Source organism: Cyprinodon tularosa, unplaced genomic scaffold, assembly GCF_016077235.1.
Source record: "Cyprinodon tularosa strain WSP-4 unplaced genomic scaffold, ASM1607723v1 ctg695, whole genome shotgun sequence".
Lineage (NCBI taxonomy): Eukaryota > Metazoa > Chordata > Actinopteri > Cyprinodontiformes > Cyprinodontidae > Cyprinodon > Cyprinodon tularosa.
In genome coordinates this window covers 330,753-358,337 of record NW_024039446.1, presented here as the reverse complement: position 1 = coordinate 358,337, position 27,585 = coordinate 330,753, and the positions used below count along the sequence as shown (strand labels likewise).

Below are 27,585 nucleotides of genomic sequence, written 5' to 3'. Positions count from 1 at the left end.
AACACATAAATATGTGTAATACTGAATTTATCTCCTACAGTAGATTCATGGGCACCATATTTGTATCTCTGACTCTTTACTAAAAGGCTGAATTTAAACACGATGTTCTGCTGCTGTATTGGTCTCTCCGAGCTACAAAGGGTATTTTTATGCCTCACCCACACGTGACTGTTCAACAAGATGCTTTGATTTGACCGGCTGCACGCTCTGATGTTTCATTTTGCATCATGCAGCCCACAGCCATGTGTCACAGTTGGCTTGGACCAAACTGATTACTGATTTAGGTCCAAACGGATTTTCTCCAGTGCAGAAACGGTCTGTCCTACTTACAGAGACACCACTGCAGCCCAACCTGCTGTTTCCAGCTGGTGCTGCTTTAAAATACCCCCTCCAACCCCCAACACACTATCCCCTGCCTCCTCCTCCTCCATCTCTTCTCCTCTCCTTTTATTTCATTTCATCTCTCGTTGCTCCGCCTATGATTCCCCGCTTCGTCCCTCCCCCTGCTCTCCGAGCTGAAACCTCTGCTGCGTCAGACACCTCCATTCATGAAAAGCGTGACGTGAGCAGGTCCTCAGCGACACTGAGAGGATCCACGCCGCCCACCGACTCACAGCTCAGGTGCTGCGGGAGTCACAGGGATGCCTGCCTGTTTCCCCCTCTGTCCCTTTCTGGACGTTTCTTCCTGGTCTCTTCCTAGTTTTCCTCCCCAGGGTTTCCAAACTGACCTCCATCCCATCCTCAGAGCCGAGACGGGACCATGAATCTGAGCCGTGTCTGCTGTGAGTAATCTGATAATGATGTGGAGGTGTCTCTCCTTCTCCTTCTTGGCTGATTTGCATCTGTTATCATACATGTATAGAAGAGAAGGGGCTCGTGCCGTTTGTGTATGTCTGGGGGTTTTGGTGTGTGTTCGGCAGCGGTGCTGCAGGAGTGTGTTGAGCAGTCGTGCATCGGTGCGCGTTGGAGCTATTTTCGGCTCGGCAGTGACGCCGCTGCTGCTTTTTGATGCAGTGTTATCTGTGCCCTCTGAAGGACAGGTGATGTAGGGTAAAGCATCACTCGTCAATTTCGTTTTTTATTTCATTCACTCAGACAGATTATTTCAATATAACCTAAAGGTTTTTCTGGAACTAATATTATTGTACACAAATCATACTCATCATGAGTGTGTCATTTAGCCTAAACGAACCCACTCTGCCTGCTTTAGTAGCTTTGCTTTGCCTCCCCCTGTTTGCACCAGACTTTTAGTTTGCTCGGCAGCTGGAAAGCTCAGAGTATGCCTACCTCTGTCCTCTGCTAAGCATGTTTATATAACTGTGGAGGATGAATAGCCAGCGGTCGGGCTTTAGAAGAGAGGAAGAGGAGGGGTGGTGCAGATTCACTCCTCCATCCTTTTTTTTCTGTTTTTGAATTGGACCAAAATTAAATAAAGTCCGACTTTGAGATTTATATATGTATGTTTCTCAGACCAGGCAGGGATCATGGAAAGCTTGGAACCACCAGGAGCACTAATGTATATTGATTTCCTGGCTTTCTGCTGTAGCAGACCCAGTCCCACTGGACTCTTATGACCCACTTTCTGCTCTTTAGCCTTGTGGATTTCCATCTTGCATCCATATAAAAAAAATGGTGTCAGTCACAGCCAGCCTCTTGTAATATGCATGTTGGTCTGTCTCTGTTCTTGTTGTTAGCAGTCCAGGCAGACCGTCCCATTAAAACAGCACAAGGGGAGTTGTTGTGGTGGCAGCTGCTCTGGTGTTGCAGGGTTTTGTTTTCTGTGGTTGTGTGTGTGCTGTTGTCTCCTGGTCGCGTCGGGCAGACAGGCCCAGTTCACACGGAGCCGGCTCCTCTTGTGCCCTTTGTTGTCGCTCTGGGAGGCTTTCCCATCAGAGCTCGGCCAGTACAGTAATGTGCCGCCGGCAGCAACAGAAGCTGCAGAAAACTAGTCATTTTTGTTTTTTTCATTCAGATTATTCTGCTTTAGTCTTTTTCTTGTGTTTTGGTTTCATTGGGACCAATGGTTTTCCTCGATCGCCTCTTTAGCCTTCCATCCCTTTACCTATTTCGCCATAAAAAGAGAATGCTTAAGTTGTCATTAATTACTTGGACTAAAACTACTGCCTGACCCAAAAGGATGATTTTAAACTCCTTTTATATGGTTCGCTGCTTATGCCATGCTTTAAATGTTTATGGTTCTATTTTGTGACACCCAGTCCATAAATGTCTTTGCTTTTTAGGAAATGTAAGTCTAAAAGAGTTTGGCACCGAGCATAAAGTTATAGCAAAAAGAAAGAGCAAACTAATTCAGTTGTAATGTTTTGGATACCTGAATATAATGACCAGGTCATCACCGGGTTTTTAGATAACCGAGTTTTAAGCAATTGATCACAAATCGAGTGGAGATTCAGCTGTTTATTTATTTATTTATTATTACATTTGCTGAATAATCATCTTTATCACTGTAATTGAATTCAACTGGTATTATTCCAAGTACTGGATGTTGCAGCAAATTCACCCTGACATCAAACTGTGCGATGGTTAGCAACAAGGCATTAGCACAGAGCTAAATATCAGGCTGAAGAGGCCTTAACTAGAAAGGTGAAGTTTTTGACATGACATTTAGAAAAAGGTGAACAACTATTGCCTTCTTTTCCTCTGCTGAATGACTCTTCTTTTCAAATAAGTGAGTTAGAGTGAAACACAAAGCTTCCTTTAGATCGATGAGACCAAAATAAAGATGTCTGGCCACACTGGATTTGTTTCTCAGGCCCAGAACCAGGACATGTTGTAGTCATTTCATCAACCATAACTAGGGGTGATTACAGAAGTATTTTATCCTACATATCCTATTGCTAGAATTAGGCTAAAACTGCAGGAACAAGAAGGAGCTCAATTAATTATTATGTTCTAATGGTTCTTAAAAATTTGAAAGACCCATAAACAAACAAAATCTTGTTCAAATTATTGCTAGTTTCATAAAAAAAAACCTCCACAGAGGGGGACAGCTCTTACATTTTGAGTAATAAATTATGAAAGATTGAAATCCAAAGTGATTTGAACAAATTTTGGTTTTAATTAAGATAATTTAACAGCCTAATAATAATAAAAAAGGGAAATGAAGTCCTGGTATATAAATGTAAAAGCTTTTTCACCCAGACTGTAGTTGCTGACATTAGCCTCTGCATGGCCGTGCGATCTGGCTCTGCCTCACTCAGAGCCTGGAGAATGAAGCTGACGTGTCTTTTCTTCAGTTATTTATTTTCTCCAGTTCTGGCTGGTACCAGCTGCGGCTATTTGAGGCTCCAATCCTGTGTGTGTTCGGAGCGCTAATGATTCACAGCCTCTCTGTCTCAGACATTTGGCGGATTCCTCCAGAACATGACGTTGAATCCATCAGCTCTGACAACATGGTTTGCTAAACTCCCATCTGATCCACCTGATCAAAACAAAACAAAACAAGCAAAATAAAAACAATAACATTTCCCCCACCCGGTCTTTTGCTTTGGATTCCAGTCAAAGCATTGACCTCGTTTGTGTTTGAAATGAACCTACCGCTAAGCAGGTGTTGTAGGTGGCCTCCTTTTCTTTCCAGCCATCATTGGGTATTTAGTTCTGCACAAATGAGTCACCAGCAGGTTCAGAATAGGAAGAAAAAGGGATTATTGGGAGAGATTTTTGAACTACAAATTGCGTTTCCCACAGCGGCAGATTATTCCTTTCACCTGCTTACTGTTGCTGACTCTACAGAGACAGAAAAACTGATTTATCCGTATAATCAAATCAAACTAGTGAGAGTCAAAACCTTTTTTCACTTCTGAATACCTTCTACTTTTTACTACTTGAACTATAGCTCTGTCCTCTGAGAATTCTGAGTATGTGGATTGTGTTTTATAACTCTGTTTACTCACACAGTGAGCAGAGGCCTTGAACGGTCCATAGTCTGGGGAAACAAGTACAGATATCAGAGTTAAGCTCTTCAACTATGACCGAGAAAAACAGACTATCACATGCTCTGTGGAGACCAGCGCAACTCTCACCATCTGTTTGTCTGGAGAGAGGAAGCGGAGCGGGACCGAAACTTTGCAGTGCAGGTATTTGTCCCAGAAATGAACTTCAGATGTTGAGAGAAGTCAATACTTCCTATAACCATGTGACGCTGGACTCAGAGCTGCGCATCCCTGGTGTTTATAGCTCTACCAGTTCAGCACACATTGAATCTTTCTTTGCTAGATAACTGAGGTTGTATCAGTTGAGTGGAGAGGATCTGTTTGAGTTTTAGTCTTCTAATAGATCTGGACTTTGACTGGGCCATTTTAACTTATGTGTTTACCTTGATCTAACTAGTCTGTTGTAACCCTGGTATAATGTTTAGTCAGGCTAGTTGTTTTTTTTGCTTTAAATTTAGCTCAATCCTTCCTTTTAACCAACATTTTCTCATTTTACTTTTCTTTTTTACAGTAGATAAATGATTTTACTCCAAACACCACATTGTTTTTATTAAAGCAACATTTCTGGGGCTGGTTGTGTTCAACAGCTTCATGAGTTTGGCCTTCAGCCTCTACTAAGCAGAGCACCGAATGGGATCAAGCTTGACTGCCAGCATAGGGTTAGGATGGATGCTGTGTCGACATGGTAACGCATGAACGATGAGGTGGGATAGACGCTAAATTAGTTCTTTGTTGGAGGCGCAGCTGTCACCTGAAAAGAGGTTCCCCCCATGGGTTGGTCCCAGCAGGGCTCCTACTAATGAGGAGAGGAGCCACATAGGCACAGATGCGAGCACAAATGTTATGTCTGAGGAAGTGAAGAGTCTCCATTCTGGCGTTCATACTAACTGGACATTTCAGCTGCTGTTTGTAAAGATACTACAGCCTTCCTTCCCCAGTGGATTGCTGGGAGTAGTGGGATTATTGGATCTAGCCAGACACGCCCAGGGCATGTGTGTGTGTGAACCTGATCCCCTCCCCTGCATCTCCACCAACTGCTTGGCACGAACACACTCACTTAATAAGGGATACAATAAGGGAAAATTTCCAACCCATTAAGCAGGAATTTGCCTTTTAAAAAAAGAAAAATGTTTCTAAATGATCTTCAGAAATCTGGATGTGTTTGTTTGACTCTGTCTCTGTAACCCTGTGGAGGGATTAAAGGATCAGCTCCTGATAATTTCTCCCCCTCTGTCCCTCCCTATCTGGCTGATTCTCTATAATATTCATCCTGCTTAGGTGGTGCATCGTGTCCTCCTCTGAACCAATATCCATGCTTTTTAAACTCTGCTTTTTAATCATCATAAAGCGGCAGTTTGTGTCCCTGTCTCAGTCACGATGTCTTTCGGAAAGTCCTGTAAATAAATGACTAAGTAAATTAAACCCTCTCCATCAGGCTCACAGATCTTCCATTAGGGATTGATGAAAGGCACCAAGAGGTTTCTTTCCTCCTCTTGGTGTCAGGAAACAGACATTAGAGGTTGGGAGGCATCTGCGCTCTGTGGTCATTAATCAGCCGAGATAATTGTAGAGTTTCAGTTGAGCTACAGGGGTTACCGTACGTCTTTATGCCGCTGCCCGGCCGACCACATCCACCCACTGCAGGGTCAACGTCAGAAGGCCAGCTATGAGGATTGTCTGCGAGGTGGAATTACACCGCCGGTCCTCGACTCGCACGGTTCGTTTGTCTCTACTTTGGTAGGGATGGATTTATTGGATACCTGAGAGAGCGTTCTCTCCTTCCCCTGCACTCTCAGCAGGCTGCTTCCACAAACGCCTGCATTATAGATGAGCTTCTGGCAGCTGCCACACTCTCACAGCGCTGAGGTTACCCCCAGGGGATACACAGAGATACACTACATGGGTTTGCACAAACATGCAAACATTAGCTCCACTACTGCTCATAAATCTTCACGTAGCTTCCAAAAGTCAATATTTCATGTATTCGGATAAATTGGTCTTTGACATTTTTCTCTGGACATCTTAAAGCTTTTATTAGCTGCTTATTAAAATCACTTAAAAGAAAATTAGAAAGTCTGTCTGTTGGAAGTAAGATTAAGGGTAGTTTCTAGATTTTGTATAGGAACTACAAATTTTTTTAAGTTATCTTTTTAAGGGATGACCTTAACTTGTCCATTTCAAAATGTTTTTAAAGATATATAATCTAAATTTGTAGGCAGATGTCCAGTTCTTATAGCAGATTCTGTCTTATCATGCCGCACTGTTGTTTGGGACATCAGAGTAGCATTTAAAATATGTTTTAGTTTTCTTCCTACCACAAATTGTCAATAATTGTTAGTTTAGTAATGATTAATGTTGACATATTGTGAGAAAGCAGGTGCTCTAAAAAAGTGATTTTTACAAATTGAAAATGACAACAATTTACAATATTTAACTTACCGTATATCACTGATTAGCAGTTGTAACAATGCTAAGCAGTTATGTCAAAGGTTCTCCTCAGGAGAATGTACTTTTTCTTAATGCTAACATTTCCTAAAGGCTGCCAACTTTCCCAAATTTAACAAGCTTGAAAACCGTAAACGATAAAAATGTGCAGCTGTTCTATTTTTTGTTCAGCCTTCCTGTTATTCGTTGAATGTCTTGCTCTCTCTTGAGCTCACTAACTGCCTGATTGAACTGCAGAAAGGCATCACCATCATTAAAAATACAGTTTTGCTTTAAATAGCCTCATATATCTAATTGCAAACAACTCCCTGTTAGTGAAATTAGCTATGATTAAGTGATTTTCAATCCGTAACGTACTTCACCAAAGAGTGTTGATATCAGTAGCACTTTGAATGCGGTTTTCATCTGCTCCTCAATCAAGGCCGATCAACCTGAAAATTATCACCTTGTTTGAGTCATGAGTGAATTTCTCTCTTTTAAACTATCATTGGGTTGCAAAAATTTTAACTTTTTTTATTTGTACAAAGATCCTGCCGTTTTACAGGTGATTACTAAATAAACCACGCAGTTTGTAAAATGTTAAAAGCCACAGTGGTCAACAAGTTTTATAGCATTTTTTTATTTCTGGCACCTCCTAGAGGCATTGATTGAAATAAAAACACGCTGACATGAAGTCTTACTGATGAATCTGGCCTGAGGTTATGAAGTTAAAGAGCAGAAAGAATGAAAGCTATGTCATCTATATTTTTGCTTTCACAGTGCAGCAGTTACTATTTAATAGTCCTAACCTGTAATTAAAGATCCAACATTAATCATGACTAAGAATTTAGGATATATATTTTATGAAATCTCTTTTATAATCTTTCCATCCTTATTCTCAATTCTACAACCAGCAGTTTTTTTAAATAATTTCTTTTATAAAGGCAAAAAAAGAATGCTATCCATACCAACCTGACCCTATGTTAACATTTGATTAGCTTAGTAGTTAAATTATGAATTATCTTTTATTCACCTCATCTTTCAGATTTTCCTCTCACACCTAGGCTTGGTTACAGCCTGATTTACAGAACTCCCTGAAAACATGAAGTAGGCCAAAAGCAACACTTAATTTTCCAATGTAAGTCACTGGCAACTATCAGCCTGGAATGGGGGACAATGCCATTTCAATGGCTTTGAGACGCCGGTGCACCACAGTGAGAGGCATCATCCACAAATGTAGAACACATTGAGCAGTTGCTACTCTTCCCAGGACAGATCTGTCTACCAAAACCAATCAAACATCACATCCACGACTCATACAGGAGGAACCCAGGTCTGAAGCGCTGCAGGTCACTTTAGGTCAGCGTTCGTGATGCAACAATAGGAAAGAAACTGCGCAACAATAAGGTTCTAGTCTACAGAAAGAGCACACATGTATGTCTCCTGTTTCTAAGATTATCTTGAAAATCAGAAGATTATCTTGAAAACCGAAAGCATCATGCCTCCAGTCAGACCTGGTGGCCTAGGGCTGTTTTTCTCTTTAAGCAAAGCAATGATGACTCTTAATTTTCCTCCCAACCAGTAAATCCTAAAGGAGAAGGTCCCACCTGTAGTTCCTGGCCTGAAGCCTAAAAACAGCGTTTGTGCGACGGATCAATGGTCCATATAAATAACCTAAATTCTACCTCTGGTTAAACAAAAAACAACAAGGATTGTTTTGAGCTTAAACAGGCCACTGTTAATAAGAAAAAAAAAAGAATGTGGTTTAATTAAAACAGTTCTATGAAGAGTGACTGATATTCCTCAAAGAGACCTCCATTTTTTTATTCTGAACAGGACCCTCTTTTGTTAAACTGATGGTTTTGCTTCTGAAGGTATGTGTGGTGCTGCTCTACCACAGAATCTACGGTAAGCAGAGAGAGTGGGCCGTGTGTGCCAGATGTCTTTTCTCTCAACCTTTAACCCTTCTGTTACCGGTCAGGGATCCCAGGAAAGCCCCAGTCTTATCTGTATCTGTGTGCAGCTGCTCTGATCTAGCTGTTTGCTTTAGGTTTCCCTGAACGCTATTGTTGGTATTTAGACTTCTGTCTCTCTTCTGCTCATCGTTTCTGCCATGTTTGCACGTCATTGCCTGAAATGATGACCATTAGTGTAATCTCTCTCAATCCCCGATCTGTGAAAGAGGATGAGAGGATTGAGTTTTTGTTTGTAAAAGTAATTTTCTGACATTGCAGCAACATCTGTAAAAAAAAAAATCTTTATAATTTAATGAAGCTATTGTTTTTTTGGTTTCCCTTTTTATTCTGCAGGTGTTTATCAGCATCCAGAGAAACCAGTGCGTTAGGACGCATCCCTCCCACTGAAACGCGGCTGCCCACTCACATGCACGACACCATGGGCAGCTCCCCAGAGGTGCTTTCCTGGACTTCCTGCCCCAGTCTTTTGGTGGGGAAGCTGAAGGAAGAGCTTAAACTCACTGTGGTTGGGGACAACATGAAGAAATCCAACTCTCCTAAAGCGCAGCCTCATCCTCCTCAGGCCTTGCCTCCTACTTTACCTCCTCAGATCATCACAGACCTCGCCCCGCCGACGAACCTGCCCGTTCCCCTGCACACTCCCGGCCAGGATGAGGACTCCGTTTTGGGGGGCATCAGCCCAGGAAACATAGCCCTGAGTGTGGACTCAACGCGGAGTGAAGGTGGACACTTCGATAACAGCGTGCTTCAGCTGCAGGAGCAGGAGGAAGCCGGTTCACCTGCTTCCTGTGAGCACGGTGGCTGTGGGAGTGGCATGGATGAGCAGGGAGAAGGAGACTGTCCGGTTGACCGAAGCGAAGAGGGGAGGCCGAGCCACCCGCGGCACCCCGACGACATCAAGCTGCACTTCCAAAGAGCCGGGCCTGGGTCTGGAGGCTTCCTGGAGGGGCTGTTCGGCTGTCTTCGACCCGTCTGGAACATCATTGGGAAAACGTACTCCACAGAATACAAGCTGCAGCAGCAAGGTTTGCTTTTGGTTTCATCTCTCCACATGGTGTCGGTTTAACAAACTAAATCCTCGCTGTTTAATTAAAAGGCTTTGGCTCTTCAACTCTTCTGAGAAACAATCAAACGGTTCTGTCCTGTAATGCACTCCTGAAACTGTAACTGAATATCTGTCCCCAGCTGTAGTCTGAGGCTGCTGTGCTGCTGTCAGTTAGAATTAAGGTCATGGGTAAAGGTATATTCACCTTGCTGCGGGGCTGCCTGCTTAGACTGGATGCTCACAGTAAAGATATGCGTCGAGGTCGAATGAGCTGAAGCTTTCATTGGTTCAGCAGTGGGCTAAAAAGAGGCAGCATAACTTCTCCTGGTCAAAACTGGCTGTAAAGCAGCAGATAGAGAGAAAAGGCAGCAGTGCATCCTGAAGGATCTTAGCTTTGTTTTTGCTGCACAGCTTAGTTGCAAACATTTCACAGAAATAGTCCCGCTTTATGAAGATGTCATTTTCAGATTGATTCCTGTATGAGTGCATAGAAACCTCATCCCATTTTTGTCCTGTTTTATTTACAACACTATGTTCGGTGGAAGGAAGTTCCTGTAAGTTACTTAGTATGAAGGTAAATATGTGCCAAAATGAACGAACTTGTGAATTTAATGTGAAAACTTGAGAATGCAATGTGAGAATTTGTACCACAAAAATCTGAACTTGTATGCCAAAATGTTCTGCTGTAAAGAAAAACCGCACACACACAAACTGAATTTGAAGTTGCACTAAAAGACATATCAGGCAAGAACATGTAAAAAAAAATTACACTTGTCAGTCCAATCTTCACCTGAAGAGGATTTTCACTCAAATCTGATTTAAATGTGAATGCACAAAAAAACTATTTACTGGTGTGTTCATATAGTTTTACACAAATAAAATTACAGCTGACAAATGATTATTGATAGTTTATTTGTAATTATTATTTTTTTGCATCTTGCATTACAACCTCAATTTAGCCATTACAGCTTCTTGAATCTGCTGCTTCAAGAACACAAACACGCTCTCGCGAGACACAGCACGTTTACACCGCACTTTGACTTTTGTCACATTCCTTGCGAGATATTTGTGCCAAAACGAACTTGTGTTTGAAGATGTGAGAGCAAATGTGGGGGGGGGGTTCTATAGGCCAACCAATCACAGGCTGCGTCTCAATTCGCAGGCTGCGTACTTGGGAGGACGCCTTTGGAGCACTTCTGGCTTCTTTTTTTTTTTTTTTTAGTAGTTGAAGAAAAAGAAGAAGAAAGTCGGATTTTCTTGAAGTTACGGACAACCGAAAGCAGCAGCAGCGCCGGCAGTAGAGCGGAGAACACCTTTAAATGTAAGTAGTTTGTTTTTGCTTTTTTTAAATGAACATCTATTAAAATACATGACGGTAACAGAGCCACCGGGATGTGTAGGACCAGCTAAAGCTTAAAGCTAACCTGTTGATACGTGATGTTCATCAACAATTAAAAGCCTTCATACAAATGTCACTATTTTTTATTTTAACCTACATCTTACTGTACTGATAGCCGTATCCCTCTCTAATCAGATCTATTTATTCTCAGTTTATTACAAAGTATTAGAACTTTTAAAGCTTAATGCAGCTGAAGAAATAACATTAGTCCAGCTGTACTGGGCTGTTAATACTGTAAACGTTTTGTTTTAATACTGAATAATGTATAGTTAATTTACAGTACAGTATAATAAGGTTTAAAGTATAATTCACTTGAAGAACAATACAGGCGTAATTATACAGAACAGTCATTTTGCCTGTTGACATAACAGAAATATGCTTTACATGTCATTTTGTTCCAGGGAGCAGACAGAGGAGTGGATAAAATGACCACTTCATCATCGGGGCCAAAAATACTGCTGCAGTCGGATGGAGCGAAGAGTTGAGGCAGAATTCCATCTACATGTTGCATTTCTATGTAAAAGTCACACAAGTTAAAAGAAGTCCTGTTCAAACACCAACGTACAAATATATAATAATTTGATTGCATCAAATGATGCCCAGATGCCACTTTTTGTAAATCTCATATTTGTGATAGAAGTGATCCTTGTGTGGGACAACTTAAAAAAAAAAATACAAAGTATGTTCAGGTTTGGATAATGTGACACACACACACACACACTATATATATATATATATATATATATATATATATATATATATATATATATATATATATATATATATATATATATATATATATATATATATATATATATATATATATATATATATATATATATATATATATATATATATATATATATATATATATATATATGTGTGTGTGTGTGTGTGTGTGTGTAGGGAAATTACATCTTACATTTATTATATTCATGTTAATTTTGAGTAAGCTTAAAAAAGTAATCTCCAGGTTACCATTCCAAAGTCTTTTTCTGTAGAATTTCATTAATCCATCCAAATCATGAAACCTTCCTTTTTTCTAGCTTTAAAGAAACACAACAGAAAACAGGGGGTCAGTGGGAAGCCTACTGCTGCCACCTGGCCCTGGTTTGTCCTCATGGATGAGGTATTAGGACAGAGGCCCCCTAATGCCCCACCTGTCCTAATTGCCTCCATCCCTGAGGAAACACCAGGGCCAGGTGCTGCAGAGGCTGAGCAGCATCAGGGTGAAGATGAGGAAGAGAATGAGGATGAGAGAGGAGGGAAAGGAGGAAGAGAAGAAGGAGTGACGAGTTGGTGGATTTAATCAGGGAGGATATCAGATGGCAGAGGGAAGCGGGATAGGATGGACAGATTATTTCATTTATTGGAGAGGATGGTGGACAGACATTATTATTTTTGGTGTTTTTTTTTTTAACAAGTTCAGGTTATGTGTTGCTGTTATTAAATTAAACTATTAAATTGTTTATAAAAGTTATTGTTGTCGGTGTGTTCTTAAAGTCTTTTATCTGTTTCATCACTTCTTTATAATTTAAGTAAACTTAGAACAACTTCTCAGTGACATCAGTTTATTTTTAGAGAAGCAAGTATTTACAATAAACTATTAAAAACATTTTTAAGTATTGACATTAGATTTTAAAATTAACTACTACAACTATTTACAGAAGATATACAGTAAATATTACTAGAGAATATATATATATATATATACATATACATATATATATATATATATATATATATATATATATATATATATATATATATATATACATATACATATATATACAATTGTGACTGAGCAGGAGTCCCTGGTGGTGCTGCTGGACTGGATGCGATGCCACACAGATGACCTTGGAGTCTTCTGACTGTAAGTGGGACATCATCTGGGGGGTGGGGGTGCCTCTCTCCACTGTTCACCACATCATCCATCAGGGTTTGCAGGGCTGACCCAATCGACAGCTGCCCCAATTGACGGCTGCCATGTTACTAAAAAAGTTTAAAATGACGAAGAAAATAATGACTTTACTAAAACTGTTTTCATTACCCTGAAATAACAGCTAAAATGTGATTAAAATGTGCTAAAATATGACAATCTAAATGTAATGGTGGTCGGGTAGACCCTCCTCCAGGGGCAGACACCTTGGCAGACAGCTGGTCCCTCCATGGAGCACCACTGACTGCCTCCAACACGTTCTCCCCTCCTCATCCTCTGGCATGTCATCCTCTGGGGCCGTGATATCACCAGCTCCCAGGCAGATGTTGTGCAGGACAGCACATGCCGTTTTGACCTGTAGAAAAAAATAGACAAAAATATTTATTTTTATTCAGTCATCTATCTTTATTACATGATTTATTAGAAATTAAATTTTACTTAATCTAGATCCACTATTTAACTTATTTTTTCGTTTTTATATTTTTATTTTTTTCCTGTATTATGTTTATATATATATATATATATATATATATATATATAATTGCAAATAAAATCAGGCAGTTAGGGGATAACAATTTAGACAAAAAATTATTTATTTCTCAACAGTTTGGCTTCTCAACAAAACATTAGTAATGGTGAAAGTAGTTATTCAAGTCAGTTATTTACAGGGTTTGTACACATTTAAGTATTCAATTCAAATTACTAAAGTTACAAACAAATAAATTACAAACTTAAAAATAAATATAAAATTTGATATTTAAATATATTCATCAATCTGCTGACAAGCGTTTATTTAATAACTGGTATATTCTGATCATTAGCAGGCCCCTGTGGGTTAGAATAGGGCTTGGTCGTCATGACATAAGCACTTCGCGTCGCCGCCATGTTGAATGCGTCTTTTACCGCGGCTCAGACTATTGCCTATGACTACCGCGTACTGTACTCCCTCTCAGCCGTGTTTTAATTTGATTAATTTCACCTTAACTTGATTTCAACCATGGTAAACCGTTGCTGTATTGCGGGCTGTAACAGCGCAACACGTGATCACCATGGGAAAAACATAGAAAATGGGTTAACTTTCCACCGCTTTCCTGACTGGAGGCGTAACCATGGAGACCAAGCTTTCAGAGATAAAGAGTCGTCGGCTAGCTTGGATCGCGGCTGTAAGACGACCAAACATAACTTTCCACAGTATTCCAATGTCATTGAGAGTGTGTTCCCTGCATTTTCATTCTGGTAAGTTAAAGATGCACGGTTTTATTTTATAGCCTACATTGTTTATTTCCTTCAAAGTTGGGATCTTTTACGGGAAAATAATAAAAACGGCAACGGGAAAATGCTCAAATACGCGAGAAACCCGGAGGGTTGGCAGTTAACGTTACTAACTACACCTTTTAAACACATAGCAGCTAGTTAAAAGTAGATTAAATGCGTGAGTGGTTGTTAGCACTAGCGGTTAGCAGTTGCTAAACTAGCAGGTTCCAGAGCCCGTCTGATCACAGCTTACCTTCGTACGGATTACTGTGTTCCCACTGTTTGCTGGCTTTATGATGTGCAGCTCCTGAACCCATCCATTCATGAACTGCACATGAGACTCCAAGGACTTGTAGCTTCGGAACTGTTTTGAAGTATAGGCGCTCACTCATCGGTGCTCCACTCATTGCTGGAACTTCATATGGATCCAAATGATTAATAATGCTGATTTTGTCAACATACCGGTCCCTGGCTTCTCTATTTAATGTGTCCCGGTAAATTCCAGTTCCTTTTCGGGATTTTAACATCTTTTTTCTCTCTACTTCTGTCTCTTCTTTCAACAACAACGTTGTGTCAGAGCTATGTTTACGTAGCAGTCAGTATGGCTGCGACGTCCCACAATGCAACGTGGATCCCGAGCCCTATAATAGCAGGTAGATCTTACCTCTCCACTGCGCACTGCCAGCCTGTGAAAAATCCGTCGCAGGTTTTGCTGCCGCCGAAGCCGTCAAAGCGACTCTCCTCCTCCAATAACAAGTAAATAAAAAAAAAAAATAAAAAAAATTTCCATATCTATTTTTTTGTTTTTGTTGTTTCTTTCCGTATTTCTCGAGCTGTCGGATTTTGTTTGGCGCTGTTTTTGGGGTAAACGTGATGACGTCGTGTCGTAACCAGGAAGTGCTCCAAAGGCGTCCTCCCAAGTACGCAGCCTGCGAATTGAGACGCAGCCTGTGATTGGTTGGCCTATAGAACCCCCCCACCCCCCCACATTTGCTCTCACATCTTCAAACACAAGTTCGTTTTGGCACAAATATCTCGCAAGGAATGTGACAAAAGTCAAAGTGCGGTGTCAACGTGCTGTGTCTCGCGAGAGCGCGTTTGTGTTCTTGAAGCAGCAGATTCAAGAAGCTGTAATGGCTAAATTGAGGTTGTAATGCAAGATTAACATATGCAAAAAAATAATAATTACAAATAAACTATCAATAATCATTTGTCAGCTGTAATTTTATTTGTGTAAAACTATATGAACACACCAGTAAATAGTTTTTTTGTGCATTCACATTCAAATCAGATTTGAGTGAAAATCCTTTTCAGGTGAAGATTGGACTGACAAGTGTAATTTTTTTTTACATGTTCTTGCCTGATATGTCTTTTAGTGCAACTTTAAATTCAGTTTGTGTGTGTGCGGTTTTTCTTTACAGCAGAACATTTTGGCATACAAATTCAGATTTTTGTGGTACAAATTCTCACATTGCATTCTCAAGTTTTCACATTAAATTCACAAGTTCGTTCATTTTGGCACATATTTACCTTCATACTTAGTGTCAGAGGCGGGACACCCTGCTGATTTCAGCTCATCCAAGGACACCTTAAAGATAAATCTATTTTTTTATTCTGCGTTTGTTGCTCCTCAAACACCCTAATGCCACTCTGGGCAACTTCCAATGTTACCCGTATCCCAAGCAGCTGTAACGATAACTTGATTAACTGCATGTTTTTTGTGGTTTAAAAGAAAGTAATGTGATAATACGACTGTAGTAGGATATTTCCCACCTTTATGGGACCTAGATCCTGCAAAACAGAAAAAAGCAGAAACCAAACTTTAATTTCTCTTCGCACTCAACTATATTATAATGAATTTACTTTACTTTAAAATAAAGTTAGATTTCCCTTTTTATAATGCAGTTACAAGCACGGTTTGTCATTAAGTTGCAAAGGATCTCAATAGAAAGATGATCTGTTTGAATGGTGCAGTGAAATCTTACAGCTTCAGATGCATACAGTAAAGGAAAAATAAAGCCATTTAAGTAAGAGAACGCATAATGAATTGGTGACATTACAGCAGCATTTTCTTTTTCCAAATGTTTTGATAACTTAAGATATAAACCAGTCAGAGAGGCTGCCAAAAAGCCTGATGTCGACTACTGGTCAGCCTAGTTAGTGGAACTATGGAGTGCAGTATGAAGTAACCAAGCCAGAACATTCAGGATCATTCTGGTGCAAAAATGAGAAAGAAATCACTAAACCGGAATGTTTGGTAACAAAATGCTGCAAGGTTTGGATTTTTTTTTTGCAAATAGAACTGAAGTTTTTCCCAAGGATGAAAGAGGATTGAATTATGACCATTGGCAAATATTAAGCAGTTTTTACCTTTAACAAGTAAATAAAGATGTAAACTGAGCGTCTACAATCAGTGCTAATCCAAGGATGCATTCAAATCAAAAAGTTAAAAAAAAAACATGTTAGCAGACCTTAAAATATGATAGAAATATGGCAGAGTGACAGGTCAGGTTGTTTAACAATTGAACTGGTTAATTAAATGATGTCATAATGATTTATTATGGTCTGATGGAGCACTTTCTGTGTTGTTTCTTTAAATATATAAGATTAGTACAAAGATTCTCTTCCTCTTATAACAAAAGATAGACTAGCTTATTTAAGATTAAATCAGAACAGACCAATAAAATGCGACTGATCTTGTGGCAGACATGTGGGAGGTCCCGTTTGAGGAGATTTCCGAGCTGCAGTGGCTGGGCAGCGGCGCCCAGGGAGCCGTCTTCCTTGGCAAGTTTCGCTCCGAGGAGGTGGCCATCAAGAAGGTGCGGGAGCAGAAGGAGACGGACATTAAGCACCTGCGAAAGCTCAAGCACCCCAACATCATCAGCTTTAAGTGAGCTCAAACAACAGAACTTCTTATCTGCTACCCTGATGCTGTTTTTTTTTTAACTCATTCTCTTTTTTTGTCTGAATCAGAGGGGTGTGCACCCAGGCGCCTTGTTACTGCATCATCATGGAGTACTGTGCGCAGGGTCAGCTGTATGAGGTGCTGAGGGCTGGGAGGAAGGTGACCCCCAGGCTGCTGGTGGACTGGGCCACAGGAATCGCAGGTGGCATGAACTACCTGCACCTACACAAGATCATCCACAGAGACCTCAAGTCTCCCAAGTGAGTCTCTTGTTTAAATGCTGTTATTACATGAGAGGATAGACATCCTCCTCAATGTTTCGCTGTTTTACTCTAAACTGGATCAGGTTTCCAATGCATTCTGGAAATGATGGGGTTTTATTTTAGGGTTTTAGAGATCTAAAATAGTCTAAATAGAAAAGCTTGTCTTTAATCCCTTCGGCTCTCTTCAGTTTGACATTTCCTCAAATGTTACACTTAATAAAAGCAGGCCGCTCCTCCCCTCCTCCTCCCTCTGTCTCATCCTCTGCAGTCGTGCCTGCAGCTCTGTCTCTCTAATCAATATCATCATGCTGCAGCAGAAAACACTGTATTAGTCAGCAGAATGATGGCTGGCTGAAAGCTCTGTAAAAAGGTCAGTCTCATTTAGCTAATGGGATGATTCAGGAATGCTTTTCACAAGAAAACACTTCAGTATACCACAAAAAAACAAGATACGGTTCTTTAAATTCAGCGAGAGAAGAAGCTTTATTAACAAACTGTATCGTTAACAAAAAAAACCCAGCTAATTCTGCTAATAATTCTGCTCCTTCTGTGTTTCAGTGTTTTAGTGACCCACAACGACACTGTGAAAATTTCTGACTTTGGAACGTCCAAGGAGCTCAGCGATAAAAGTACAAAGATGTCATTTGCGGGTACGGTGGCGTGGATGGCCCCAGAAGTCATAAGAAACGAGCCTGTGTCTGAAAAAGTAGACATCTGGTGAGCAGAAACCCACTCCTCATTTTGAATAAAATAGCATCTAATAAAGTAATTTATCTAATGCTGCAGTTTTTTGAGTTTCCAACCATGTGTTCTGCAGGTCATTTGGAGTTGTGTTATGGGAGCTGCTCACAGGAGAAATTCCCTATAAAGATGTGGACTCGTCCGCCATCATTTGGGGCGTTGGTAGCAACAGCCTACACCTTCCTGTCCCTTCTACCTGCCCAGACGGATTTAAAATCCTCATGAAGCAAACATGGTGAGTGTTGACTTTACTCTGACAGCTGCTTGCGGTTTTACTCCGCGACAAATCGAACCCCTTCAACATTCTCCTCAAATCCAGGCAAGGGAAGCCGAGGAACAGGCCTTCGTTTCGTCAGATCCTCCTTCATCTCGACATCGCCTCTTCTGATGTGCTGGGAACTCCTCAGGAGACCTACTTCAAATCTCAGGTTTGCATTTCAGACGAGAATCCTGCATACCTGGTATTACTGTATGCACCTGTCCTCTCACAAGCATCTTGGAAAAATGTTTGTTTGCTGGAAGATTTTCAGTTTTTTTTCAAACTTCTTTTGTTTTATACAGGAAATTTCATTTAAAAAGTAGCACAGTATGGAAAATTAGCCACATTTATTACACACCGAAATCAGAAAACCATGATCTCCATTTGCGTCAGACCTCCTTGGGCAATACTTTTTATATTTCTAAACATTTGAGCACATAAACACAATATTCTGTCCCTGCTGATGAAAACAGCGTGTTGGTCAACAGTAGCTCCTCTTCTCCTAAGGCCAGATTTAATGGTTTGGTATGATGGTCTTCCTTTTTAAATGGATGCCCTTCTGTTAGGTTCGTATTTGTGCCTTTCTCTTCCTGTTTTTAATTAACGAATTAAAAAGTGCTCTGTGAGACATTCAAAGAATCTCCAGGCTTATTTCTCACCTGGCTTATGTGCCCCTTCTTCTTCATGATGCCATTTATTCCAATAATACAAAGTTCCACCTTTTTAGTAACGAGGGAACATCTGGTGATAAGTGATTGTGCTGAATTTTGGATATCAAGAAAAGAATAGAATAGAAAATGCCTTTATTGTCACACAATGGGGAAATTGTGGTGTTTACAGCAGCAAAAGGTTATAGTAGAAGTGCTCACACAATGTGCGTCTTAGAAAAGAGTATAACAAATAACGGATAGGAAAGTAGAAACAAATAGAGTATTGTACAGTGTTTTTACAATATGAATACTCTGCATCTGGGGAATAGATGGGGTCTGTCTGCACACATTCTTTATTTTTGTTTGGATTTTTCTCAACTTTGTTATGGTGGATGACTTGGTTTTGTCTGCAGCTATTTCAACTCTACAGGTGCTGGTCATAAAATTAGAATATCATGAAAAAGTAGATTGATTTCAGTAATTCCATTTAAAAAGTGAAACTTGTATATTATATTCATACATTACATACAAACTCATATATTTCAGATGTTTATTTTGTTTAATTTTGATGATTACAAATGACAACAAATGAAAATCTCAAATTCATCATATCAGAAAATTAGAATATTACTGAAGACCAATAAAAACAAAGGATTTATAGAAATGTTGGCCAACTGAAAAGTATGAACATGAAAAGTATGAGCATGTACAGCACTCAGTATTTAGTTGGGCCTCCTTTGGCCTGTATTACTGCAGCAATGCGGCGTGGCATGGAGTCGATCAGTCTGTGGCACTGCTCAGGTGTTATGATAGCCCAGGTTGCTCTAATAGTGGCTTTTAGCTCTTCTGAATTGTTGGGTCTGGTGTATTGCATCTTCTTCTTCACAATACCCCATAGATTTTCTATGGGGTTAAGGTCAGGAGAGTTTGCTGGCCAATTAAGAACAGGGATACCATGGTCCTTCAACCAGGTACTGGTAGCTTTGGCACTGTGTGCAGGTGCCAAGTCCTGTTGGAAAATGAAATCTGCATCTCCAAAAAGTTGGTCAGCTGCAGGAAGCATGAAGTGCTCTAAAACTTCCTGGTATGTGGCTGCGTTGACCCTGGACCTCAGAAAACACAATGGACCAACACCAGCAGATGACATGGCACCCCAAACCATCACTGACTGTGGAAACTTTACACTGGACTTCAAGCAACGTGGATGAAGTGCCTCTCTTCTTTTCCTCCAGACTCTGGGACCTTGATTTCCAAAGGAAATGCAAAATTTACTTTCATCAGAGAACATGACTTTGGACCACTCACCAGCAGTCCAGTCCTGTTTCTCTTTAGCCCAGGCAAGACGCTTCTGACGCTGTCTGTGGTTCAAGAGTGGCTTGACACAAGGAATGCGGCAGCAGAAACCCATGTCTTTCATACGTCTGTGTGTGGTGGTTCTTGAAGCACTCACTCCAGCTGCAGTCCACTCTTTGTGAATCTCCCCCACATTTTTGAAGGGGTTTTGTTTCACAATCCTCTCCAGGGTGCGGTTATCTCTCTTGCTTGTACACTTTTTTCGACCACATCTTTTCCTTCCCTTCGCCTCTCTGTTAATGTGCTTGGACACTGAGCTCTGTGAACAGCCAGCCTCTTTAGCGATGACCTTTTGTGTCTTGCCCTCCTTGTGCAAGGTGTCGATGGTCGTCTTTTGGACAACTGTCAAGTCAGCAGTCTTCCCCATGATTGTGTAGCCTATAGAACTAGACTGAAAGACCATTTAAAGGCTTTTGCAGGTGGTTTGAGTTAATTAGCTGATTAGAGTGTGGCACCAGGGGCCATCAATTTTGAACCTTTTCACAGTATTCTAATTTTCTGATATGATGAATTTGAGATTTTCATTTGTTGTCATTTGTAATCATCAAAATTAAACAAAATAAACATCTGAAATATATGAGTTTGTATGTAATGTATGAATATAATATACAAGTTTCACTTTTTAAATGGAATTACTGAAATCAATCTACTTTTTCATGATATTCTAATTTTATGACCAGCACCTGTATGTGTCTCACTCCATCTTGGTTACAGGCAGAGTGGAGGGAGGAGGTGAAGAAGCATTTTGAGAAGATCAAAAGCGAAGGCACTTGCATCCACAGGCTGGACGAAGAGCTGATCCGCCGCAGGAGGGATGAACTCAGGTCTGTCAGCAAAGGCGACCATGAATTAGAAGATAAACAGGAGACACCAGTTTATAGATATTATACTAAATTATTATTATTATTTTGCCCTGTCAGGCATGCTCTGGACATCCGGGAGCACTATGAGAGGAAGCTGGAGAGAGCCAATAACCTCTACATGGAGCTCAGTGCCATCATGCTGCAGCTGGAGGTCCGAGAGAAGGAACTGATGAAGTACGTTGATGTCGTTTCCTTACAATAAGGCTTTACTGGCTGGTACTACATCAGTGTTTCCTCTTTCCTCAGCAGTAGAGTTCATTCCTGTGATGCTGCTTTGCAGGCACAACTCTAAATATTTGTTCTGTAGTTTCATCGTTTTTGTTCCCGCATTCAGTCGTCATCCTTATCCTGTAAGGCATCTGTTTTCAGGGGAAACTAATCAATCTTGTTTTGTCTCTCTAGAAGAGAACAGGCAGTGGAGAAGAAATATCCGGGCAGCTACAAACGTCACCTGGTCCGGCCCATCGTCAGATCCAACGCTATGGAGAAGCTCATCAAGAAAAAAGGAAGCATCTCACACAAACCTGGAATGCCGAACACTAAAAGGTCTTGTTTGAATCCACCATGATTTTTAAACCATACTCGACACACACACAAAAAAAAAACATTTTATATTTTCAAAAAACAGTTAACCCAAAGAAATCAGTTACAGGTTTTAATGCTGACAAGAGACAACCCACATAAACTCATCGACAAACAAAATAAGCCAAACATGTCATTTTAGTTAACCTCTGTAACTATTTGGTTTTATTCTTTTAATTTAATTTTCTTTTTTTCTTCTATTTAAGGGCTTTTCCTTGTATTTTCCATTATAGTTTGTAGAAACATGGAGCTTAAACTTTTTAATCACATCCTTTATTTTGGACTGCCTTCCATATCATTCATTCATTGAGCTAAACTAGCATTCATGGTTTCACCTTCACAACACATTTCATCAAAGCAAAAACTGACAAGATACAAATAATTATTTACATTTAAACTTTTCCATCTTATAGATCCAGGACAACTTATTAATGTAAGGAATTAATCAAATGCATAACGTTAAAGCTGATCATCTAGTATTATTTATCAATTGAAACAGCAGCAAAAAATCTGGTCTTTTAAAGGTAGTAAGCAAAGTGTTATTATACTATAAAGGCTAAAACCAGCTGTGTTCTTATTATCACCACCTGCTGGACTGCAGGTATATTGCAGTTTATCTCAGGCCGATTTAATTTTATTTATTTAACTTATTATCTTAAGGCATACGGTGGTCTTTAGAGGAAAAGAGGCTTATCATAATATTAACCTTTTGCTATTTTAAGTTCAGTGTTTCCCTGAGGTTCACAAACAACAAACCTACAGCTCTATAAACCATAAATTAATGGGAAAAACACATGAACATTTAACTAAGGCAGCAGTTTGGGAATTTAATAACTGTAATTTAATAACTGCAGAAAGATCATTGAGTTTGAATGTCAGCATGTACACATATTAATGGTCACATGTTAAGACCCCAAATGATTCTACTCGCTCCGGTAATGAGCTCCTGATCTTAAAGGTTGAAAAAGCTCAGATCCTTCACACTAATCTTTTGCTACGAACTAATTAAAGTCGAGACTTTAATAAAACAAGAATAATAGTTCCAGTCAGAAAAAAAATCATAAGAATAATTGAACTTTATTGATCTCACATTTGAGAAATTTACCTCTGCATTTAACCCAGCAGTGGGCTGCCATCGTGGGGCGCCTGTGAAGCAATCAGGGGTTAAGGGTCTTGCTCAGAGACCCAGAGTGGCAGTCTGTGGTAATGGGGTTCGAACTCAGGATGCCAAGCTCTATCATCTAGCCACTAGGTCGCCACTTCCAAAAAAATTGTTGGTAAAATTAGAAGATATTAAACCCAAAATGCTCAAAAGAGTATGAATCATTTTAGACTGAACTTTGTTTTGCTTTTTGCTTTTTTACTCAACTTAACTTATACTTGAAGGCTTTTTTTCCCTCCTTATTATTATTATTATTTTTTTTTTTGTTGTTGTTGCAAAAACCATTCTAGATGTGCCTGGTTTTGATCAAAGGATGAATAATTGGAAAAGCACTGCCAAGTAAATCTGATCTGATCTGTAAGGCTGTGGGCCTTTTTCTCTACTGCTATTATTATTATTATTGTTATTATTATTATTATTAATTTTATTGCTAGCATCATTTACCTTTTCAAATATGAGGAGGTTTTGAAATAAAATCCAGAGTCCTGCAGTAAAACTTTATATTACTTTGGCCACATCTTTTCCGGGGTTATCAATCATTTTGAATGGGGCAGTACTTTTCTTTTGTTTTTTTACTTTTTTTCTATTCTCTCCAGACCAGTTAGGTTGCCTTTTCAGTAAAATATGACTGTAAATTTCCAATCAGCATTGAAAGTCTGAAACCGATGTTCATATGTGGCTGCATCGTGTATAAACTAAAGCAGTCTTTCTAAATGCGTCTCTTATAGGCCGGACCTGCTGCGCTCTGACGGCATCCCCAGCATTGACCCCCTCCCCTCACCCTCGCCTCTGTCAGGCAGCCCCAAAGTCTCCACTCCCCCTGGGAAATCCCGCTACAGAAGCAAGCCTCGCCACCGCCGCGCTAACAGCAAAGGAAGCCACAACGAGTTCCCCGGCGCCTTGAAGTCCATCGCCGGGGCCTCAGAAGACACCCAGTCTTTGCAGGAGACACCATTCCATCATCACCACCATCACCACCACCACCCACCTCCTGAGGGCCAGTTTCTTCCCCTGAAAGGCCGCGAGGAGGCCGTTGTCAACTGTGCCAACAATCTGCGCTACTTCGGCCCCGCTGCCGCCCTCCGCAGCCCTCAGACCGACCACCTGCAGCGCCGCGTCTCTGACTCCAGCCCTGACCTCATTTCCACAGCCGTGGATGCCGACACGCGGCAGCGGACTTCCTCCACCAGCTCCAACCCCATACCAGGTGCTGGTTTATTATGCCCCTGCTGCCAGGCCCACCCTCTTCCCGGCTGCTTGCACTGTCAGGAGACCCCTCCCACACTAAGCCAACCAGAACTGCCGCACTACTCGCTGCTCAGCACCCAAGAACACAACCAGTCCTGTCTGGGACCTCCTAATAAAGAGGCACACTCAAAAGGAGAGGACACTAATAACACTGCCCTGCAGGAGCAGGAGCTAACCCAGCCCAAACAGCCGCTGCCGTCTGCTCTGCCCCGCACCCTCAGACCCCTCAGAAAGGTGAGCGTCCCTTAATCAATCTACCGACTGGTTCACACCCCTATCCCCCATGTTGTGACAACACAATCACAAATTTTAACATGTTTTCCTCAAGTTTTTTCTGTAGCAGAAGGAAACTGATTTTAAGAACAGAATCCAGATTAAATATGTCTATAATTGGGAAATAAAACAATGATTTGTGAGGATCTCAGGTGTTTGTTTGGTAACAATAGTGAATAAACATTGTCATAAAGCTGCAGGGAAGTTTAGAGAGGAGTGGGTTGTAAAACTATGTCCAAAGCAATGAACATCTCTTGGTTCAGTTCACAGTTTTCAAAGAGACTATAAAAGGATTGTAAACCTACTAGTTTGCTTCATGCTAGTAGAGAACGCTACAGCCGTGTGAAAGTAAATCTTCCTCTGAGATTTGATCCAAAATAAACTTACTTAAGTTCATCACTCTAAATAGGGCACCTCAAAGGTAATACATGATGTTGGCAGTGTCATGCTGTGGGGATGTGTTTCTACTAAATAAAGTGCAATAGGGGAAATATGTTAGATCCCTGCGACTGATGATTAAAATCCAGTCCTGCATCAGTGGCTGCTGTTTGAAGACGCTCCTCATCCAATCTAAGTGAACTGAAGCTACTTTTCACAGAATTAAAGGCACAACATGTTTGTGTGGAGATGTGCAGAGCTGGTTGTGACATCTATGTCCAGGAACCATTAAGAATTTTCTTTTGTCACTCTTTTATAAAAAGTTGTTTATTTTCCCTCAAAAGTCCCTCTGATATCCAATACAAACCTCTAGCTGTAAGGTCAGAGAATCTAGAAACACCTGTGAGGTATGAATACTTTTGATAGACTCTTAAACTAACAATCAGCTTAGTGTAAGGTAGTAATGTGAAGTAGTGGGGTGTGTTAACTTTAGGGTACTGTGTGTGTAGCGTGCCTGTCTGTATTAACGGGCATTGCTGCCATTTTTTTTCAGGGTGGTGATGAGTCATCTGAAGAGGAGGAGGGAGAGGTGGACAGCGAAGTAGAGTTTCCACGGCGACAGAGGTAAAATACTTTGCAAACTGACTTTTAATCGCATCTCAATGTTGTTAAATGAATCCATACAAATTAACCTTTCCATCTAATAATAAAGACGAAGCCAGAATGAAGCAAGACTAAGCAACTCAAATAAACGTTATTTTTCTCCATGAATGCCTGCAGACCCCATCGCTGTATGAGCAGCTTCCAGTCCTACTCCACCTTCAGCTCAGAGAACCTGTCTGTGTCTGACGGGGAGGAGGGAAACACCAGCGACCACTCGCACAGCGGACCTCTGGAGAAGCTGAGCGCCAGTCAGGAGGAGCACCTGGACGAGCTGCTGTCGCACACGCCGGACATCCCCATCGACATCTCCACCCAATCCGACGGCCTCTCCGACAAGGAGTGCGCTGTGCGCAGGGTGAAAACGCAGATCTCACTGGGGAAACTGTGCTCCGACGAACACAGCTATGAGGTCAGTGAAGCTGTAGCTTTATTTTTGCACTTAACTGAAAAAAAAAGACTCCAAATTATCCGAAACTGCTTTGAAAGTAGTTTCTACCTAAACCACAATCATTTTTATGGCCATTTGTTCTTCTTTTGTCTTTGAAACCATTAAGGCTCATGACCTACGGTACTTACCTAAAACTATCTTCTTCTGTGGTGGAGGGCTGATTAGAAGCAGGAGCATTTGCAGCGTCGGGCCGACCGTGAACACAGAAGCTAATCTATTGCAGCTGAACATAAGACTACTGACCTGCTTGAACCGTAAAGAAGAATTAATTAAAACTCCTCAAAAAAAAAAAAGAGAATCTGAGAGAAACGTAAAACAACCAGTTAAGAGCAAGATAGCTGGCTTGAAGTGCAAATAATTATATTTTACTCAGTGATGGTAAAGAAAAACCCAAACCATTTATTCAAAACAACGTTTGGTTTTCAACTAAAAACAACAATTAGTATTTAAACCATAGAACAAATATCTTCCATCGTGTTGAATCATTACTCATGCTTTGTTTTTTTTTACCTTATTTTATGTGCAGAACCCGCTGCAGTTCGGGGACTCGGACTGTGACTCATCAGAGGCAGAGTGCTCCGATACGACCATCAGAAACAACAAAGTCGGGGCTCCGTCGTCGTGGTGAAAGTGCCTGCAGGGCGTCGGATCGATTTTTGTGTTTTTAATTTAGCCTGGTGGCCACCGTGTCCTAATTAGAGGGCTCCTCAGAAAACACAGCAATAAGAGGACATCATAGTGAACAAAACTCCCCCTATAGTCCAACGTAACCCCCCCCCCCCCCCCCCCCCCCCCCCCCCCCCCCACCTCATCCAAAGCGTCAACCCCCGTCATTGCATCCAGGCAAACTCATGGCAGGGATTTCCTTTTGAATGATGATGTAGATAGTTTTATGTTCTTAATTTATTTTTGTCTGAGTTTTGAAAAGAAATTTAGGATTCTCTGATTCATACAGAGAAGAAAACAAAAACAACAGACACATTTAGTGTGTCTTAGTGAGATATTACCACTAGATGAAGGAGCAGGAGGACGTGTGGAGGGGCTGATACCTCCCAGCAGCGCTACAGGCCTTCATCTTGCTACAGCTGCTCTGAGAATCTCCGTGTCGGTACTTTCTTTGAAAAAAAACAAAAAAGACAAAAGCCACCTCTTCATTGAGTTTACAGCGTAGTGACCCCGGTATCCCTCATCCTTTTTGCTTTCTTCTTGTCAGGACTTTGGCCGAAACAGGGACCAATGAGCTCACGGAAACACTGTCAACACCAGCATGAACAACTCGCCTTGCAAATGCAACTGGTAACCCCTAAAAGAAAAGAAAATAAAATGGCGATAGGCGTGTCATTATCAGGTTCTCTTCAAAGCTATTAGAGCATGCTAGCAAGATGCAAAACGCTTAACAAGGACTGCATGAAGCAGAGAAGCAGGCAGCAATGAGGACGACTCGTCCGAGAGATAAAAACAAAGACACGGCATCAGCAAACAGACATCACAACCACTGTTTGGTGCGAATAAGCCCCCCTAACCATCAGACATTGCAGTTTCAAGTCTCATCTCAGGATCGCTCAAGGACTGTGAAACTGGACTGGACCAACTATCGTGTGAAAGAATGTTCTTCGACTGGCACATATTAATATAAAGGACCATGGAGGAAAAAGAAGAAAAACAAAAACTTACAGAAAAGCCTTGATGTTCAACCCTTTAGTTCTGTAGGTGTTTCTTAGCTGCAATCCAAATGCAGTATCTCTTTAAATTATTACTTTTCTTTTTTTCCTAAAACTTGGAAAAGCAAACCACTTACCATTTTCTTGCA

At 40.8% G+C, this 27,585-nt stretch overlaps 1 protein-coding gene and 2 long non-coding RNA genes across 3 annotated transcripts; 2 read left to right on the top strand and 1 right to left on the bottom strand.

Annotated features, from left to right (window-relative positions):
- Window positions 1-534: 534 nt before the first annotated feature.
- On the top strand, window positions 535-26,545 carry si:ch211-45c16.2 (mitogen-activated protein kinase kinase kinase 13). Its single transcript, XM_038268153.1, has 14 exons — window positions 535-782; window positions 8,684-9,375; window positions 16,694-16,877; window positions 16,961-17,152; window positions 17,714-17,872; window positions 17,973-18,131; window positions 18,216-18,324; window positions 20,873-20,982; window positions 21,079-21,195; window positions 21,424-21,567; window positions 23,494-24,247; window positions 25,221-25,288; window positions 25,445-25,736; window positions 26,302-26,545. The coding sequence occupies exons 2-14, from the start codon at window positions 8,757-8,759 to the stop codon at window positions 26,401-26,403; spliced, it is 3,009 nt and encodes a 1,002-aa protein (XP_038124081.1). The 5' UTR covers window positions 535-782; window positions 8,684-8,756; the 3' UTR covers window positions 26,404-26,545.
- LOC119771914 lies at window positions 10,605-11,355 on the top strand. Its single transcript, XR_005279204.1, has 2 exons — window positions 10,605-10,716; window positions 11,196-11,355. It is a non-coding gene; the product is annotated as an uncharacterized LOC119771914 (long non-coding RNA).
- Window positions 12,594-14,676, bottom strand: LOC119771913. The gene is made up of 3 exons (XR_005279203.1): window positions 14,652-14,676; window positions 12,940-13,088; window positions 12,594-12,786 (listed from the first exon to the last, which is right to left on the bottom strand). It is a non-coding gene; the product is annotated as an uncharacterized LOC119771913 (long non-coding RNA).
- Window positions 26,546-27,585: the final 1,040 nt, after the last annotated feature.

Coding starts and splice junctions, on each gene's coding strand:
- si:ch211-45c16.2 (XM_038268153.1), top strand. CDS start 8,757: ATGCACGACACCATGGGCAGCTCCCCAGAGGTGCTTTCCTGGACTTCC. Junction 16,878..16,960: donor CCCAACATCATCAGCTTTAA/GTGAGCTCAAAC, acceptor TGTCTGAATCAG/AGGGGTGTGCACCCAGGCGC. Junction 18,132..18,215: donor ATCCTCATGAAGCAAACATG/GTGAGTGTTGAC, acceptor CCTCAAATCCAG/GCAAGGGAAGCCGAGGAACA.